The following is an 18,960-nucleotide window of genomic DNA, read 5'->3' on the forward strand; positions in this document are numbered from 1 at the left end:
AATCCCGGAAAATAAACCGTGAAACTTTGACCAATGAGAGAACAGTTTACTCGTGCGTGACTTGTATTAACAAATTTGGTCCTTTTAGAAACTTTGCCGTGTAAAAGCGAACCGCACCAAGAATAAAAAGCAACATTGTAATAATTTGAATCCCTGTTTCGGAACAAAGCAATCGATCTACAGGTGTGAAAGCACCCTAAAACTCCACTTGAGTTTGCGTTTGCACATCGTTATGAAGACGTGTCACGGTCACCTGGTTGCATGCCCTGGTGAACTCCAGGGACCATAAATCGGATGCATTACAGCCCATTGACTGTATCATGATGCAGTTGGACTGGTGTTTTGGCACAGGTGGTGTCTCATTGGTTGAGGACAGTCACTCATGCATGTCAGTCATCTAATCACGAGCCGTGCTTTGCCAGCGACACGTGGCACATGCATTCTTAACATGACATGATGATTGCCAAATGAGCACAGCCAAACAAAACACATTTAAAACGGCACATCCATCAGTCCCAAGCTCAATCCCTTCCCTATTCCCTTGGGTTGAAGAGCTAAAATGAGGAAATGTTATAATATTTACAGAAGTACGACATATGTGTATGCTGGCATAATTTTAGCAACAGTTGCATACGTGAAGAGTCTGCAGCTATTTGCGATATTCGGCAGCAGATTAAGTGTAATGTTATGCTAATGCCAGAGCTCCAGAAATATCTGTTGGTTTTGCACATATAAGACTGGTGAAGCTGCAAGTATGCTGTACTGTTTGTATTGCAAGTTCCTCTCACCAGGTGGAAGAAATTGCGCATCTCATCCTATTCCTCCCTCATGGGACCTAAGTAGTCTGCAAATCCCCACGACGCCTGTCTGTAATGCTACTCAAGCCTCCGGCAATGTCCAGCAGCCTCCAGTAAATTAGCCAGGATCCCTGTGGCAGAAAGGACTCTGGGCTAATAGAGGCCCTGTCTGAAATAGCATACTTGATGTGGACTTGCTGTTTTGTGGTGCATTTGTAAATTTATAAATCAGAAGAGTGTGAAAAATGTGCCTATCTGGGATTTTGGGACTTTGCTAACCTTCCAAAGTTGTACTTAAATATTGTTATGTGTTGCTGCAGTGTGTTTTGTTAGACTGAATGATAATTTCAGTCTTGTAGTGGAACTTTATTGTGATTGTCGAAAATTTAACCTGTAAAATTAATGTTTAGAACTTTAAGAACAACATGAAATGGCATTCATAACACAATTAGCTACTGAATTGTATTCACATGTGAAACATTGAGTGAGAAATCATGAAAAAGGGACTTTTTATCCACTAGGATTTGACTGGATCATAATGGGATATTATATTGATGTTTGAGATGATTTTTCTCTGCCCAGAGGCCTTGATTACAGAACTAAGAGATTAAGGTTTGGTTGGTTAGCATGGTGCAGTTAGCACCTTTTTTTTTCATTAGAATATCACACCTGAATGAACCTTCACAGAAAAGCAACAAAGGCTCATTGAAAAAATGTCCCTCTACCTTCATTTTTGGAAAAAAAAAAAAAATCCAAAAACCTATACATAAAATTCAGTGCAGTTTCCAGTTTGGAATCAACATTAGAAGTGGTAAAACACAAATTACAAGTACAAGTAGCAAAATACTATTTGTTATACCTTTTCACACAAATTATGATTACGGGGCAGATTATCGATTAATAAACACTTATTTTGTGCGGTTTCTTGCACAATGCTATGTTATGACCTCAAAATATTTTTTCCATAGTGCATGATTTGTAATCAAATTCATTTTGATGTTTGTATCACATAACCAGCTCCCTATGTTTGCGGTAGTAAACTTGCTTAGTAGCGCACCCGGTACAGCATTAGACTTGTGATGTGGAGCACTCAGGGGCGAGTCCTGTGAAACACGAGTCACAATAAAATAGCTCAAAGACTTGTAGAAGCCAGCTAAAAGGGCATGGTTGTTTCAGAAAATATGTTTTGATCTCACGTTTGCTTTTGTTAACACTATCGGTTTGGTTCAGGTTAGAGTTTAGTATAGGTGCTACGCAATAGAGCATTAACATTTTATGACATTTACCATTGTGTGATCTCATAGACATGTTGTGTGTGTGTCTTTCTTTATAGTGTTGTTGAGTTTGCTCTCGGCCGGGGCTCAGACCGAGATGAAGCGGGTTGTCGGGGACAACGCCACATTGCCTTGTCATCACCAGTTTTGGCAGTCAAATGGACAAACACTGGACATAGAATGGCTCCTGCAGAAACCCAACGTCAAACAGCGCGTGGTAAGAGATTTTTTACTTTTTATGCCCTCTCAGAATTCGTCTTGCCTTCTCTCATTGTCTCTTGTTTATTTTATTTCTGTTTCACTTAGATTTATCTTGTTGTGAGTTTTGTTTTCGCATTATACCTCTCATCATCTATTTTGTCTGTCCTCCTGGTCTCCTTCCAATCACTATGTGCTTGTGAGGTGATTTTATTTTTTTATTTTTTTTTTTAATGACAACGTTTTAGTCCCAACATCCTGCTGAAAGTTTCCAGCTGAAGTACTTGCTGTGTAGTTTGACCAGGGTAAAATTATGTTGCACAAATTGTCCAAAGACTGGGTACACACTATTTTGATAGTCCACTTTCTACTAACTACAAGTAACTTTGCAACTACAGTACATGTCAGCTACCAGTCATTAGAGTATTAGTTATTGTCTGCTTAATATCTGCTAACACTTTATTTTGATGGTCCCCAACAGACATGCTTCTGACTATAAGTAACTTTGCAAGCACATGTCAACTTATTCTACTAACCCTAACCCTAACCTAGCAGTCTACTAATACCCTAATAAGTGTTAGTTAACATGCAGTTGTAAATTAATGAGAGTAAGCTGTAACCTGTGAGCTGTGATACTAATGTATTTTTCCTGTATTTGCATGATAACAAAACAAATGGTCATTTTATTATTATTAGGACTCAAGTACTGAAAGTGGTAAATAAACACATAGATACTTGCTACAAACTGCATATATCATACATACATACCTACATACATACAGGTAGGTATAAGTATATATAAGAAAGTCTGGCTATGTATAGTTCTCATTGAGCCAATCAAATATTACATTGACATTTGTTTGCTCTGCTTAATAGGAAGTCGGCTATTTTGGATTTTGTGTAAATACATTAACTTTTAAATACTCCTCTTAGAGGATTCATGTGATTGTCAGCAAACTCTTTCTTTCTTTCTTTCTTTCTTTCTTTCAAGTAATGCTTTTTTAAATGTTAAGTTGTCCCAAGGTTGTGTGTTATTCCTGTTACCAACATATATTTCTCTTTTTCAAGTAACTATTCCAAATAATAATAATAATAATACATTGAAATGTGATCATAATCCTTTAATAGAAAAAAGTGAACTCTTCTGAGACAAGTGAATGAATCTTTTTTATTGTGTTTGTCAGTAGGGGACAAGCATAAAATCTCAACCTTGTAAGCTACCATGTATCAATCTCTCAGAACACCCTGGCAACCACCCAAAACACCCTAGCAACTGCCTAGTTTTGACTGTCTCTCAATCTCTCTCAGTGATACAGCAGTCGCGATGACTGCCTTCATGGTTTCACAGTCTGAGGCTTGTGAGCACAGTGCTTCTCTCTGCGTTCCTGCCATCCTGTCACAGGTCTAAATCAGCTTTTTTCTACACATCTCTTTGAAATACACACCCATCTGGTATGCGCGTGTCAGTATACCTAACAGATGCTTCACCCATCTCTCTTCTCCCTCGCTCTCGTAGAAACACATTCAGATAAGAGCTTCATCTTATCTGCCTGAAGAGAGAATCTTTCACTGTGAAACTAACATTGTTTGAACATAGCTTTGAGTTTAGGTATCTGTTATGTATCAACGTGCCATAATTCATCAGGGGGAAGTCAATACGTGTCAGTCAGGTGATATACCTTCAGATTAATTAAATTATCTGATTGCGATAAGGCTTTTTATTCCCCCACATAACAGACAGAGATATTTTCCTTTGTTTGAAAGTCAAAGCAGATCTGTTTGGAATCGGTTGAGATTTCATTTCAGAAGACAGACAGGCCTAAAAAGAAACTTGCATCAGAGTCTTCGAAGCCTATGGGACGGGGTTCCCCATCACATGTAATATTTAACGGAAAGCTAACATTTGAGGCGCCATTAATTATAATCAAATGTCTGAAAATTTGATTAGGAATCAAACCGAGCCCCTGGCATAATGAATAAGTCATTCCTTTGTTCCACTGTAAGGCCTGTGTAACTAGAAGCGTTTGGTTTGTCAACATTTAACCACAGCTTCTTTAGTAATGTGTTGTTGACTCTATGGGGTTTTGTTCACAAGAACGCTGCTGTTAAAAGCAATGGGTCAAGGTTTACATGGTTAGCGTGGTCTAGTTAACCCTTGCTGGTGGATGCGTAACTACACCATCTTTTTCCACTGACGGCCTATTTGAAAGTAGATTTTTATTATTATCTCTACTCACTAAGGCTGCATTTATTTGGTCAAAAGTACAGTAAAAACAGCAATATTTTAAATTATTTTTACAATTTAAAACTATATAAAAAGTTTGTCAAGACAATGATATTGTCTTGAGAAGGCCTGAACTGAAAGTTTAAAAGTGGTTTCAAGCTTGAACTTTGAAGGTTTTGAAGACTACCCAGTATATCAGAACAATAATGATGTTGGATAGACAGACAGACGGACAGACGTCTGTTGTTGTTAAGGTGTTCTGGGTGGTTGGTGCTAGCTGGTTGTTAAGGTGTTCTGGGTGGTAGCTAGGCAGTTACTAGGTTGTTTAATGTGGTTGCTAGGTGGTTACTGGGTGTTCTGTGTGGTTGCTAGCCAGGGTGTTGTGGGCGATTACAAGTTGGTTGTTAGAGTGTTGCTGGTTGGTTTTTAATGTGTTCTGGTTGGTTGCTAGGAAGTTGCTAGGGTGTTTAGGGTGGTTGCTATGGTGTTGCTAGGTTGTTCTGTGTGGTTCCTAGAGTGTTGCTAGATAGTTACTGGGTGTTCTGGGTGGTTGTTAACCAGGGTGTTCTGGGTGGTTGCTAGGCAGTTGCTAGGGTGTTTAGGGTGGTTGCTAGGCAGATGCCTTGTGGTGTTGCTAGGTGGTTGTTAGGGTGTTCTTGGTGGTTGCTAGGGTGTTGCTAAGTGGTTACAGGGTTTTCTGTTTGGTTGTTAGCCAGGATGTTGTGGGTGGTTGCTAGTTGGTTGCTAGGAAGTTTTCTAGGCCATTGCTAGGTGGTTGTTAGGGTGTTCTGGGTGGTTTCTAGGCAGTTGACACTGTTGTGGGTAGTTGCTTGGGTGTTGCTAGGTGGTTGTTAGGTTGTTCTGGGTGGTTGCTAGGCAGTTGCTCGGGCGTTCTGGACGGTTGCTAGATGGTTGCTAGTCTTAGCTCATTTAAGCTGGTCTCCCAGCTTACTAATCTAAAAAGTACCCAAAAACCCTTTAAACCGGCTAATAGACCAGACTGAGAGACTAGAAAAACAACTTAGGAGTTTTTTTTTTCTTTTCTTATTCTTCTTCCCAGCAATGCACACTGGTCTTTGACTTTGTGTGTTCATGTAGTACTGTGTAGCATGCAGGTCACACAGCCGACTTCCATACGACATCCATGCAGCTGCCATTGTGATGAATGGAAATGCTAATGGTTAACTCTCTCCAGCTATATTGCACCTACTTGGCTATTGCTAACATTACAGAACCTCTTTCTTTGAAGTGAAGCCATGACCTGTGACCAGAAGATTTTTCTGCTGTCAATTGTAATCTAAATAAATAAATATGACAAAGAGCATCATGTTATGACTGTCAGTGATGCAGAATGCATACAATAAGAATCACAGATGTTTTGCCAGAAATGCAGATTTCTGCCGTGCAGCAGAAATTCAGTTGTGCAGCAGAGTTTTCTCATGTTTGTCGCGCTGTAGTGTGTGTGTGAGATGAGCAGCAATCGCAGACGGCTCTGGCAGGTGGACCCAATCGCAGGTCTGCTGATGTGTAGTGGCATCAAGTGTTTAGTCCTTTACCCCAGGCATTCAGGAGGCTGTCACCGTCAAACTGTGTGTGAATGTGTGTGTTGGCAGCTGTGTTTGTGTGTGACAGCCATTTAGCATCTTTTCCACGGCAGTCACAGGTACAGGTAGAGGTTCTTGTATTAGAAACCCTTTTGTCTTTTGTACGGAGTAGTACAGTTGTCGCAAAGTACCCATCAGATGAAAAATAAGGGAACAACTAGATGTGAAAATTTTCTGAGGAAAATGAGAGCGCTTTCCAATTCAAAGTTCCATGCTACAATGCTAGATTGCTGTGAGCAGTTGCCAGGGCATTACCATAGAAATATATACATAGATGCCTCATTACCGGCTGTTTCTATGAGCCTCTATGCCATATTTCAATAGTTTAAGCAGGTCAGTGAACAGATCAAGCAGATCAAGCTGACTGCAGCCGTAGTTAGTAACTGTAGTAACTGATTATATGTAATCTGAATTATGTAATCAGAATCCAAAAATTAAGTACTTATAATTAGATTATATTACATTTTAAAATGCTCATAATCAGAATACAGTTATTTTTGTATAGATCACATTATTACATATTATTCACACTATGGCAGTCAATTATTAATAATTTGATTTGCCCTAATTCTTCTTTTTTCTCTCTCTTAAATTTTTATTTCTAAAATTCTACTGCTCTTATACAGCTATTCATCAACTCACAAACCCTGTAGTTCATTCAGGAACCCCAGTTTGGGAAACCCTAGTATACTGTAATGTTTAATACACTTCAGGATATTGATTTTAAAAAAAAGAACGGAATATATTAGGTCAAATGTAATCTAAAAGTAATCAAAAAGTAGTCTTCTGGAATTTAAATCTTGGCAGCTTTTACACCTGAGGCTGTGCAATTTTGTGGCATCTCACTGAGTTTTACTGAGAGTGAAGACACGTTGTCTGCTCCAAGATGGAAGACAAGTCCACATGTCTGCAGCAGTCAAATGTGGCATCTACCTATTTATATATATTTATATAAGTTAATATGAGTTTCTGACGTGTTTTTAGCATGTTGCTATGTCGCAATTTGTGTATTCTGGGTGGGGTTTAGGGGGGTTGGATATTTGAGTGTTTTAGCATGTTGCTATGTGGATGCTAGTGCTGCTAGGTCATCGCTAGGGTGTTTTAGGTGCGTGTGAAGGAGTTGCTATACATTTCGGAGGTGTTTTAAGTATTCAGCATGGTGTTGTGGGTGGTTTGTAGATGGTTGCTTGTTGGCCCAAGTCAAAATCCACCCCAGGTTTCTATGATATTCAGGTTTCGAGATTTTTTTTTTTTAATCCATTAAGCCACAAACCATAAATCTGATAAACTAATAGTGACCCTTTCCTCCAAAAGTCACGTGATTTTAATTATTATTCATGTGCCTCTAGCACAAATGCTGGGAGACAAGTTACATGCCAGAGTTTAATAATTAAGACTAGGGGTCTAGTATGATAGTAGTAGATATATTTCATTTGACATGAATGAAAACAAGGTTGTGATGGATAGAAGTACTACACAATATGTGGTTCTGGATCACATTTTATTTTCATAACATTTGTTTTTTTAGAGTTTTTCCACTGGAACTTTGTGGAGGGATCATTGTTCCATCCGCGAGTAATGCATGTATTTGAATCCCGCTCAGGCTATTTTCTTTGGCATCAACTGAAAAATGGTGTCTGATTCTCTTTCATTTATATTTATACAAAAATTCTGTCTCTCTCCTTTCAGATTATTACATTCTTCAACAACGAGGTCTACACTAACGACAACCATGCCAGTCGTCTGTCCTTTGCGGGCGACTACCTGAAAGGAGACGCCTCTCTTCTGATTAGCGATCTGCAGCTGACTGACTCTGGAGAATACCATTGTAAGGTCAAGACCGGCGGCAAATACCACTGGAGCCAAGTCAACCTCATTGTGCTGGGTAAGGCTCATCTTCTTGGAATCAGCGCCCAATCGTTTCCTCCATCAGCAAGCCTCGCTGTGATTCGATTTGATCATCATTCATATTACACAATTTTACCATTATTGACATAATCTAGAAATAGGATTGGTTGTGTTCGCTGGCCAGACAGTCTCAACTCTGGTGGCTGGTGATGTTTGCTTCCCTTTGGATGGTAAATGGAGAGGATGTTAATTTGAAATGGTGGGATGAGGGAACATTGATTGAGCTCTGTCTCTTAAAAACAGAAGAGACTGAATTATGTGATTTCTCTTCTTCTAGCAAAACAGTTTACTGTCATCCCAAATGCGGTTCAGATGAGCTTCTTAAGATTTGATATTTTGCTATGTCTGGTTTCCATTATTAGACCGCAGGGGGCCGGTTGTTCTTAAGTTCTTACTTAAATTAGAAACACCAGAGGCTTAGTAACTACTAAAGTTGGGGGACTTGGACTTGGACTGCAATTATGAATGAACTCAGACTCGGACACACTCAGATGGACTTGTATTCGAACTTGACAGGGACTCAGAGTACAGACAAATCCACGTCATGTGTAACAACATAACATTAACATAACAAGACATTAATCAACATCTCACATTCAAACTCAGTTGATTTATGGGTTTATGACTCAACAATGTGTACTTGGACCCAACACTAGTAAATGGTTGCACCATTGGTTCTTAAGGCAGAATGTAGCTAGTAGGTTGTAAGTAATGCTAAATCGCAGCCTTGAAATTCATGGAGTTGTGAGTGAATTTCAGTTTTTCCACATAACTGAGTGTAAAACTAAGTTTCCATTGAAATATGATACTTAATTGGGAAATAATGTTATATGTATATGTCTATTAGGAGCAATAAATATTATGGTGCAACCAGCCCCAGTAAATTACACTAGTCACACATGCATTAATCACTAGGCTATGGGTCCAACACTGTGGAGATTTTTTATAAATTGCCTGCAACAATGTACACTCTAAGCTCTGTTTGTTTCTTTAGATTTCTTGAATCAGAGATAAATGAATGGGCATCGTTTCAATTGGAGTCCGTCCGCATGTCCATTGATTTTCAATATGGAGCTGAAGCTGTGAAAAATCTTGTTCGCTGATTATTTTATGAAAATGAGGACCGCATCCTACAAGAGTGTAATTATTTCAGGCACCAAAAGTAATAATAATGACTGTTTCCAGGCATACAGTTCAATAATATTGACATGTTTAAAAGAAGCTCTTTGTAGAAAATGGCACTGTACTTATATGGAGTGTTTTTGTTCAGGTGACTAAAGCATCTGCCCATTATAAATTGCTCTGCTAGAACAAAAATTGGAGCATGTATTGACTATGAAACCTCCACATTTTTAATTGTTGCATATATGGTCCATGCTGGTCAAAACATTTTTTGGCTGTGGAGCAAAGACAAATATACACTAGCAGTAACAACTTCTGGGGTGTTTGTGTGTTAATAGACAGGGTCAGTAGGGCCAAAAGGGGCCACAGAGGTCTACAGGCTGTCTCTTAACTGCCATTCAGCCTCCAAATAAATCCCTCTGGACAGGCCCGTCTAACTGACCCCAGAACAGTTTAGAGCAGTGCTGCGGTAAGCAGGATGCCAGTGGGACAGCTCTGAGGTCACTTGGTAACTGTTGTGTGGCAGTGAGATCTTTGCTTTGGCTTCTGTGTTGATTCCGAAGTGCTGTGTAATGTCAGAGGGGAGTTCAAAGCAGGCAGTGCACAGGACAACAAATCCTGACCCCTGCCTCCCCAAATTCAGATTGATTGCCTCTTTGATATTGATTGCTCTCCACAAACTGCCAGTGTGCTGTGTTTGCAAGTTTTAGCTTCATCTGAAATTTTGAAATACTGCTTCAAAGTGTCATATTATGTATAGTTTGTGTTCAATAGGAAGTTCCGTTTTTACATTTTTCATTTTTTAAATGTGTCATTTTTAAATTTCGCATTTCATTTATAACAATGACACTCTTTATTTCATGTCTCATGCTAAAAATGCACCATCCCTGATGCAAAAGCACAGCCATTTTTCTGGATGCCTGTCATTGAACCACTAGGTGGTGTATCCTAGCCATCAGAAATCTGGACCTGTAACTAAATGGTAGTAGGTTTAAACACCACAAGTGTTGATCCTTGAAGTGTCGCTGTTATGTCAATGAAAACAGCATGTAAGCACCTGTGGACTCTTTCTAAAGTAAGCTACTTTGGATATAAATATTAAATTACTAAACTTAACGTTAACACACATTCTTGTTTCCTTGTTCACAGTGAAGCCGTCTATACCCCGCTGCTGGATGGAAGGCCGGCTTCTGGAGGGCAGTGATGTGAAACTGAGCTGTAAGTCTTCAGACGGATCCGACCCTATTCACTACAAGTGGGAGAGAGTTCTGGATAAGGGCAAGAGCGTGGGAAAACTGCCTCCCTTCGCACTCATCGGTGAGTCAAACACCCCGAAGCCTTGCAAATAAGACTAGAGCGTATCAGACCTTATTCTGGACAGAGGAGGGTTTGTGCAGTCACTTGCTGCTGACTGTCTCAAATAATAGTCTTGAAAGATCTGATGCCATGAACGTCACACACTTTAGCAAATGCATCGAGTAGTTTTTGCACAGAAGTGCTGATTGTTGCAGATTAAACCTGTGCACTCTGAATCGCAGATGTTGTGTGGCGAGCAGACAATGAGATTAGATCTCATCTGCTCTATTGATATTAGCCTCTATGCATTAGGGTTGGGCGCTATTATATCAGTACATGCAGTGCAAATGAAAACACAAGCATAATCTACTCAATCAACTCAAATCAACTGATTTGCGGTCACACATGCCTTCAAACATATTATATTGTAGATTCAGTTCTGTTCAAAGGTTTTTTTTTAAATAAACGCATTCGAAAGACTGCATTTATTTGTAATATTGTGAAATATTGTGTTTTCTATTTGAATATATCTTAAAATATAATTTATTCCTGTGATGCAATGCTGAATGTTCAGCATCATTACTCCAGTCTCCAGTGTCACATGATCCTTCAAAAATCATTCTAATAGCTGATTTTTTATTTTTATTTTTTTGCAAATTGCTCATTTTATTTTAATGCAGTTAAAGGATTTATTTCAGTTTAGGATTCTTTGATGAATAGATCGTTTTCAGTCACATTTGGTCAATCTAATGCATCCTTGCTTAATAAAATCATTAATTCCTTTCTTCAACTTTTGAACGGTAGTTTTCAAGCTAAACTATATTATAAAATAAGCTTTTACTGTGATAAACAATGATATTAGAATTACAGATTTCAGTTACACCTCGCCCACTTCTAGAATGCATCATATGGACCTTGGGTAGGCTAAAAATAAATGACTAAACAGTGTCTCGAATACATAATAATATACAGCAATAGAAGATGTTCAATGGCCTTTGGCTGATATTACATTAGAATTCAATCTCATTCAGTTCTGCTTGGGAAAACGGAACAACAAAAATGCAAGAACTACACAAATTCGAGTGTAATATGGCTTTGCAGATGGGACAGAGTAATGCAGTGATTCAGAGTGATTTCTCCTGCTGACACCAGATCATCAGAGCACCATATTGTTTTACAATCTATTTAGTCGTATGCAGTCAATGCTGCAGGAGAGACGGACCGTACCCTCACCCAAACTCAACAATTAACCAGCCTCATCAATGACCACCTGCTCACTCTAATCAGCTTTCTTTGGCTGATAAACACTCTACCGCCCCAGAATTCACAGCAGACATTGGATGAGAGAGAAGGATGATGGGACAGGGATGCAGGGATGAAAGAGGAGGCATTGGATCCTGGATGAGTAAATGATCCCGGCGACTCGAATCGCTCCGGCTGACAAACGCTCCTCGGCTGAAGACGCACTGAGGTTCTCAGTTCTCAGGACACGAGTGCTTTCTCACCGGCTACAGGAAAACATTTAGTGTTCATCTCATCCGCTGGAATTCAGCAGAACCGTGAATCACCTTGACGCGCACAAACATTAATTCATTCAATTCGCTGGGCTTGTGCTCACTTTGCTCCCTGATTAAAACACTCTGTTTGATTGAAGCCTGTAAAGTAGTGCAGTAAAGGAAGTAGTAAAAAACGGTTAACACTGCTAACGCTGTTTTGTAGGTCCAGGGTGAGTCAGAACTGGAGAGTTACTAATTTCATAATCCTGCTTCATCAGCATTGTGTCCTTGAGCAATGGACATAACTCAATACACACGAAAACTAACAAAGAAGAAAAAAAGCTTCAAAATATGACAAAACACACCAAGAGCTAATTCTTCTTAGGGGACCGGTGGTGATTGTAACCCTTTAAAGTCATGATGTAACGGAAGCAGCATTAGATTGTTTCTTCTGTATTGTGTCGAAGATAATATACTGAATAGTGCCTACATAGAAATGTTATGTTATGTTATGTTATGTTATGTTTTATGGTATATGTTATGCTATGTTATGTTGTTATGTTATGTTATGTTATGTTATGTTATGTTATTTTATGTTATTGTGTTATGTTATGTTATGGTATATGTTATGTTATATGTTATGTTATGTTATGTTATGTTACGTTATGTTTGTTATGTTATCTTATGTTATATATAATAGTATATTATTATTATTATTATACACAAAAAGGCTCACAAAGGTTCAATTCTCAGAGAAAAGACATTGTTTGTTAATGTGGTAAATAAGTGTCGTCAGTGATACTATGTCTGATATAATATTATATAATATTATAGTTTCTGTTAATATCATTAGTATGGCTTTTTTAATTAATCTGAATTAGTTTGCATCTTTTTTTCTGTTTTCATTTTAATTTTACTCTTAGTATTTTTGCAATTTTTATACATTTTGTTTTTAGTAATTTTGTTTTGTCTTTTTTTTTCAGTTAAAGTTTATTTCATTTCAAGTAATTGAAGTTTTTTTTATGGTTTTAGTTGTAGTTAACTAATAACCCTGAATGTTATCACTCATGAAATGAACAATTACAATTGTCAAAACATTACCTAATAGACTGTAGTTGTACCCCAGCTTGTTGTATGTACAGTTATAGAAGTATTATTTCCTGTTTTCAGATCTGAAGAACCCAGAGATCGTGACCTTGAGGAACTTGACGCAGGACAGCTCCGGGGTCTACAAGTGCACCGCCAGCAATGATGTAGGAGAGGAGAACTGTATCATCGAGGTCACAATGCAATGTGAGTTCTGCTCTGAGGTCAGCCTGTGCCCTGGGCCTCAGACGCCAGTAATTAGTGTGGATGTTATGATACTCGGATCAGCCGGTGGAGGCGCTTTCAGCTTGGAGCCACAGCCTCAGTGTGATGGATGGAGGCTGTTTCCACACTGCAGAGAGCTTGCTTTTATTATAGGTATCTTGGATATGACACCATTGTTTTGTGGCAAGCAGCTTTTTATATTTTCATTTATTTAAAATGTATCTTTAAAAAAAAAATAAAAATAAAAATACTATTTTCCCGCCACGAAATAACAAAATAAATAAAAAGGTAATTGCGACTTCTTCGAGTTTACATCTCGTAATTCTGACATTTTTTCCTCAGAATTCTGAATTTACATTTTTGCCATTCTGGCTTTTTTTCTCTGAATTCTGCGTTTATTATATCTTATCAATTATGTTGTTTATTTCTGCCAGGAAATAAAAATAAATTAAAAAGGTATTGTAAAAGTTTATATCTCACAATTTTGACTTTTGTTTCCAGAATTTATATCTTTCAATTCTGAGTTTATATCTCGCAATCCTGAGTTTATAGCTTGCGATTCAGTTTTTTTTCCCACCACAAATTAAAAAATAATAAAGGTAATTGGAACTTTTTTCATCAAATTCTGATGGGAAAAAGAAATTAGAATTGCAAGATATATACTCAAAATCGCATGACAAACTCAGAATTCGGACTTTTTTCTTGCAATTATGAGTTTACATCTCACAAAAATAAAAAAGGTAACTGCGACTTTTTATCTCCCAATTCAGTTTTTTCCTCATGATTGTGAATTTATATCTCATAATTCTGGCTTTTTTTCACAGAATTGTGGGTTTATATCTCGCCATAAAAAAATATATATATATATTATATAGACTTTTCATCTCACAATTCAGACTTTTTTTTTCTTGCAGTTGTGTGTTTAAATCTCAATTTTTTTGTTTTTATATCTTGCAATTTTAAGTTTATTTCTTGCAAAAAAAAAAAAAAAGTCAGAAATGTGAGATTAAAAAGTTGCAGTTACTTTTTTATCCCATGGCGGAAACAAACGTCCATAATTTTGCTGATTTGTTGATTTTTATTACGCTGCTACAGGTACGTATTGCGGCGATTCAGAATTCAAATATCCGGGGACTGTCGCTAAAAGTTAATGCTCTGTCGTGTTGGAAATATGCCCAACACCAAACCCAACCCGAGCTCCTCGCCTCTCAACTACGTCTCCGTACTCTGTGAGCTACCGAACAAACCTACCGTCAATGAAAACTCATTGATATGAAGCTGGATATGTGCGGTGCTAAAAATCAAAAGCATCAGTTTTCAAATCTCCCAGCATATTAAAAATGTTTTGAAGTCACAACATAATACTCTTCAAGTAATTGTGCGAAAATTACACTTTATTAATCGAAACTCTGTAACTCATACTCTGTGTGAAAATAATTTAAAAGGTGTCGGAGTTTTACTGCCTCTAGTGTTCATTTTTTTGGAAACTGCAGTGATATGTACTTATCGGTATGTATTTCGCGTCTCGCGAAAAAGTGCCCCCAGGTACGTTTTTGCCATGAGACCAGGTAGCATTTCTTTGTAATTGTTTGTGAAATATACTAGCAATTTCTGAGTGAAAATTGTTTCTACACCACATTTTGGTCCACTTTAGGCATTCTGTTGACTATAAGTAACTTTGCAAGTGCATTTCAACTTATTCTACTAATCTAACCCTAGCCTGACTACAACATCAGTATCGAAAGTATCGATACTTAAGGATCGATCCGACCATCCCTAACACACACATACTTTCACTGAGCATTGGGAACTATAGAAAGCCAGAGTGTGGCTATTTGTCATCAGTCTTGCTCAAACATCCATCCTTCAGTGTTTGTGTGTAATGGGTTCGGAAGAGGCAGAAGAATTTAATGTCCCGCACTTAGGCCTTGTGCTAGTCTTTCTCAACACAGGAAATTAAAAGAATTCACGTGAAAGAGGCATTTCGCAGTTGTGGCTGGCAAAGTTTAATTTGGGTCTGCCTAATTCAGTTTCACTCGCAAGATATCTCATGAGAACACTAATAATGTGTAACTACCATATGGGCTTCCCTGCTAATATAACTTTTAAACAATGAGTAAATCAAAAGCTCTTTGTCAAACAAAAATAAATTGGCTTTTAAAGATGCACTCAGTCAATTTTATTGATGTTGTGCTGGCCGATATGGCAGTGAATTTATACTGACTTAAACTGACACCCAGCAGCATGAATTTAGAAGCTGAAGTTGTCAGGTAATGTAGAAATGTGCAATTAGCACATAATCTGGCATGGTTAATTTATTACTTGAGCAAAATAACTTATGAGGCGATCTGCTCTATGTGAAAAAAAAAATGGTAACACTTTCTAATAAGGTCCCAAAAGTTAATGCATTAACATTACAACAACAAGCAATTAATTTATTACAGTATTTATTCATCTTTGTTAATATTAACACATCTTTGTTAATGTTAACAAATGGAAGTGTTACCAAAAATGCTTTTTTTTTTAGACTTTTAATATGACTGGGATTTTCATCTTATATGAGTGGAAATAATTGTAAAGTTTTTAATAAGATAACAAATTGCTTGATGCACCTTTAAGTGCTAATAACAGATGTTATATTTTTGGTAATATTTGTTAGCACTGCATGTCAAACAGATGTTATTTGTTCCTTATTTTCAGATACATATTTTGAGAGCCAAGTTGATGTATAAATGATTCATGTCCATGTGTATTGGTGTAAAGCAAACAGTTAAATAATAAAAATGGTTAAAATTAAACATGGCATGAAGACATTTGGTTATAGATTAAATTACATTTTTATAATAAATGTATTGCTTACAGAAGCTTATTTTATATTGCAACAAATCATTTTACCATTTTATTTTTTATTATTTTAGTTCATTTTCCATTATTTTTTCATTTATTTTCTGATGATAATGTACGATTCCTATAATATTTTTTCATGATTGTTTTTTGTACAGAACAGTATGGAAGCTTGTTTCCACCACTAAATAAAAATCAGACTTTTTTTTCTCAGAATTGTGTAATATAAACTCTAAATTGCAAGTTATAAAGTAAAAATTGTGTGTCATAATCTCGTAATCGTGTTTTATAAAGTCAGAATTTTGATATAAACTCCCAGTTCTGACTTTTTTCTCAGAATTGTGAGTTTATATCTTGCCATTCTGGCTTTATTTCTCACAACTGCAAGTTCATATCTCTAAAAAAAAATTTGTGAGATAAAAAGTCACATTTATTATTATTATTATTATTATTATTATTATTATTATTTATTTATGTATTTATTATTATTTATTTATTTAATTATTATTATTTATTTATTGATTTATATATATATATATATTTTTTTTTTTTTTTTTCCAGTGGTGGAAACGAGCCATCCATAGAATACAAAATATGAGCATTTTCACTTGTGTTCTCAGGTCTTTGCACACTACTGTAAATAACTGTATAATTGTATTTTTTGTATTTAACTTGTCATCATATAAAGATGTGATGTGATGTCCTGCTGTGTGCAGATGTGCGGGGAATGGGTGTGGTGGCTGGTGCTGTGGTTGGCGTTTCATTCGGCGTTCTGCTCCTCATTCTCATCATCTGGCTGGTCTTCCGCAAAACAGAAAAGAAGAAACATGATGAGGAGGAGACGCCTAATGAGATCAGGTGAGATCTCAGTATTGATTGTGCTTTTATACTGTAGTTCCACTTTAACTTTTAATATTCCTGCAGCAGAAAAACTGTGACTGTGTTTTTGAGTGTGTTCAGGACAGTTCACTGTGACACACTCTTCATATTGTCTGCAGGACAATCTTCATAATACATCGGACAGCTGTTTTTTAGGTCTGTAGTGACAGAACTTTACTGTTTGTGTTCACATCAATAATGCAGCCACAAACCATGGCTTTACAGTATCTCTGAATTATGCACACACAAACAAATGGTGTTTCTGTGCACGGTGACTGTCATGTCACCGTAGGATAATACAGGAGTAACTTTGTTACAAGATAGCTACCTGCAGGATACTAAATTTGTCTAACACAACTAAAATTTCATATATTTTCATTATAATGAAAACTATTATGCTATAGTTGAACTATCTCCTTTATTAAAAAAATAAAAAGATATAAAAAAGATATAAACCTTTCTATCAATATACCGGTATTTTTGACATCTCTAACCAATGTCTATAATTCTGTTACTTTTGTAGAGAGGATGCAGAAGCTCCTAAAGCCAAGTTGGTGAAGCCCAACTCCCTCTCCTCGTCTCGCTCTGGCAGCTCCCGCTCCGGTGCTTCCTCCACACAGTCCATGGTGCACAACAGCACAACCCGAAATCAACGTCCACGGCCACCCGCTGTCGCCACCCTCAAGGAGAACGGACAGCCCCACGGGTTCCCCCAGTCTCCCCCGGCCTACACGCAGGTCGTGCCTAAAACCCCAGAACCCCCTGCCACCCCAAAATTCAAACCCCTCAATCCTCCAGTGGGCATGGCCATCCCGGCGGGCATCATGGTCCCTGCTCAAAGCAAGGCCTTTCAGACAGTGTAGAGAGTAAAGGAAGCGCGGCCTGGTGCGGGTCTCCATACAAGACACCCACAGTGACTCTTCCAAAAGTACGATTGGAAAAATAAAATACACAAAAAAAAAAAAAAAACTATAAAATAAAAGCATAATTAAAAAATAAAATCAATCATATAAAATCTAAAAAGTTGGATGCATATTTACAAGGGAAAATACACAGTGCTTGCCCCCTTCTGAAGTATTAAAAGAAAACAAGGGAGGAACTGAAGAACAAGAATTTGTTATTCTCATTCTTTGGTTCTCTCCCCTTCTTTTGATCTCATGACGCAGTCTGACCCTTTTTTAACATTATTTGTTTTTCTCTCTCTTTTTGAGCCCTTGAAGGCTTTGTGGGCGGTGGGGTGGAAAGATTTCCCCAAGTGCAGTTTATTTATTTATTGCATCAGAGAGGCTAAAGGTCCAAGGGCAGGCTGGGTTTATGAAACATGATGGCGAGAGGAAGGACCAGTCGACTCTGAAGAGAAAAGAAGGATATTATCCAAGAACTTGTTGTTTCTGTTGAAGGCGATGGGGCGGCTTTGGGAATATGAACTGTCCATCTCATTCCCATTCATTTTTCCCAGAATGCAATGCAAGCATTGGCCGTGGCTCAGACATCAAAATCGAAGGCAATCTTATTAATACCTTAACAACAATTTCCACTAAGAAGAAGTGACGTGATTGAAAAATATGGTCCCTGATGGACATTTCAGCACATGGATGACGACGTGTCATTGATGCAGTGGTACAGAGAGACTAACGGTTCAGTTATCGTGAAACACACTGTTTTGCTACCTTAGCACGCTATATTTTACAAAAAACACCAGTTTAACTGTATTTAAATTATGCCATTGTCATTGTTTTTGGTTTTTTTTGCGCAAACCCACTTTTTCTATGTAAATTAGGCTGATATTGTGTCTTTTCATCAAAAATCAATGCTACTAATGTTTTGCTATAACTGCCCACAGATGCAGACGATAAAATGTAGTAAAATAGATTTCATCGATGTTTTCTAGCAGCGGTAATTCATCACATGATGATTAAATGATGGAAGAAGAGCATTTTAACTTTTACATAGTCCACCTTAGACATTCTACTAACTATAAGTAACTTTACAACTACATGTCAACTA

General features: G+C 37.5%; 1 protein-coding gene across 1 annotated transcript in view; it reads left to right on the forward strand.

The window, feature by feature from the left end:
• Positions 1-18,646, forward strand: part of LOC107717607 (CXADR-like membrane protein) — a 100,127-nt gene extending 81,481 nt beyond the window's left edge. Inside the window, exons 2-7 of the mRNA XM_016524412.1 lie at positions 2,131-2,288; positions 7,787-7,982; positions 10,277-10,444; positions 13,090-13,212; positions 16,791-16,932; positions 17,477-18,646. Coding sequence (XP_016379898.1) covers positions 2,131-2,288; positions 7,787-7,982; positions 10,277-10,444; positions 13,090-13,212; positions 16,791-16,932; positions 17,477-17,816 — 1,127 coding nt within the window. The 3' untranslated portion in view covers positions 17,817-18,646. The remainder of the gene's footprint in view (positions 1-2,130; positions 2,289-7,786; positions 7,983-10,276; positions 10,445-13,089; positions 13,213-16,790; positions 16,933-17,476) is intronic.
• The last annotated feature ends 314 nt before the right edge of the window (positions 18,647-18,960 follow it).

Source organism: Sinocyclocheilus rhinocerous, unplaced genomic scaffold, assembly GCF_001515625.1.
Source record: "Sinocyclocheilus rhinocerous isolate Xijiao unplaced genomic scaffold, SAMN03320098_v1.1 scaffold240, whole genome shotgun sequence".
Taxonomy (NCBI): Eukaryota; Metazoa; Chordata; class Actinopteri; order Cypriniformes; family Cyprinidae; genus Sinocyclocheilus; species Sinocyclocheilus rhinocerous.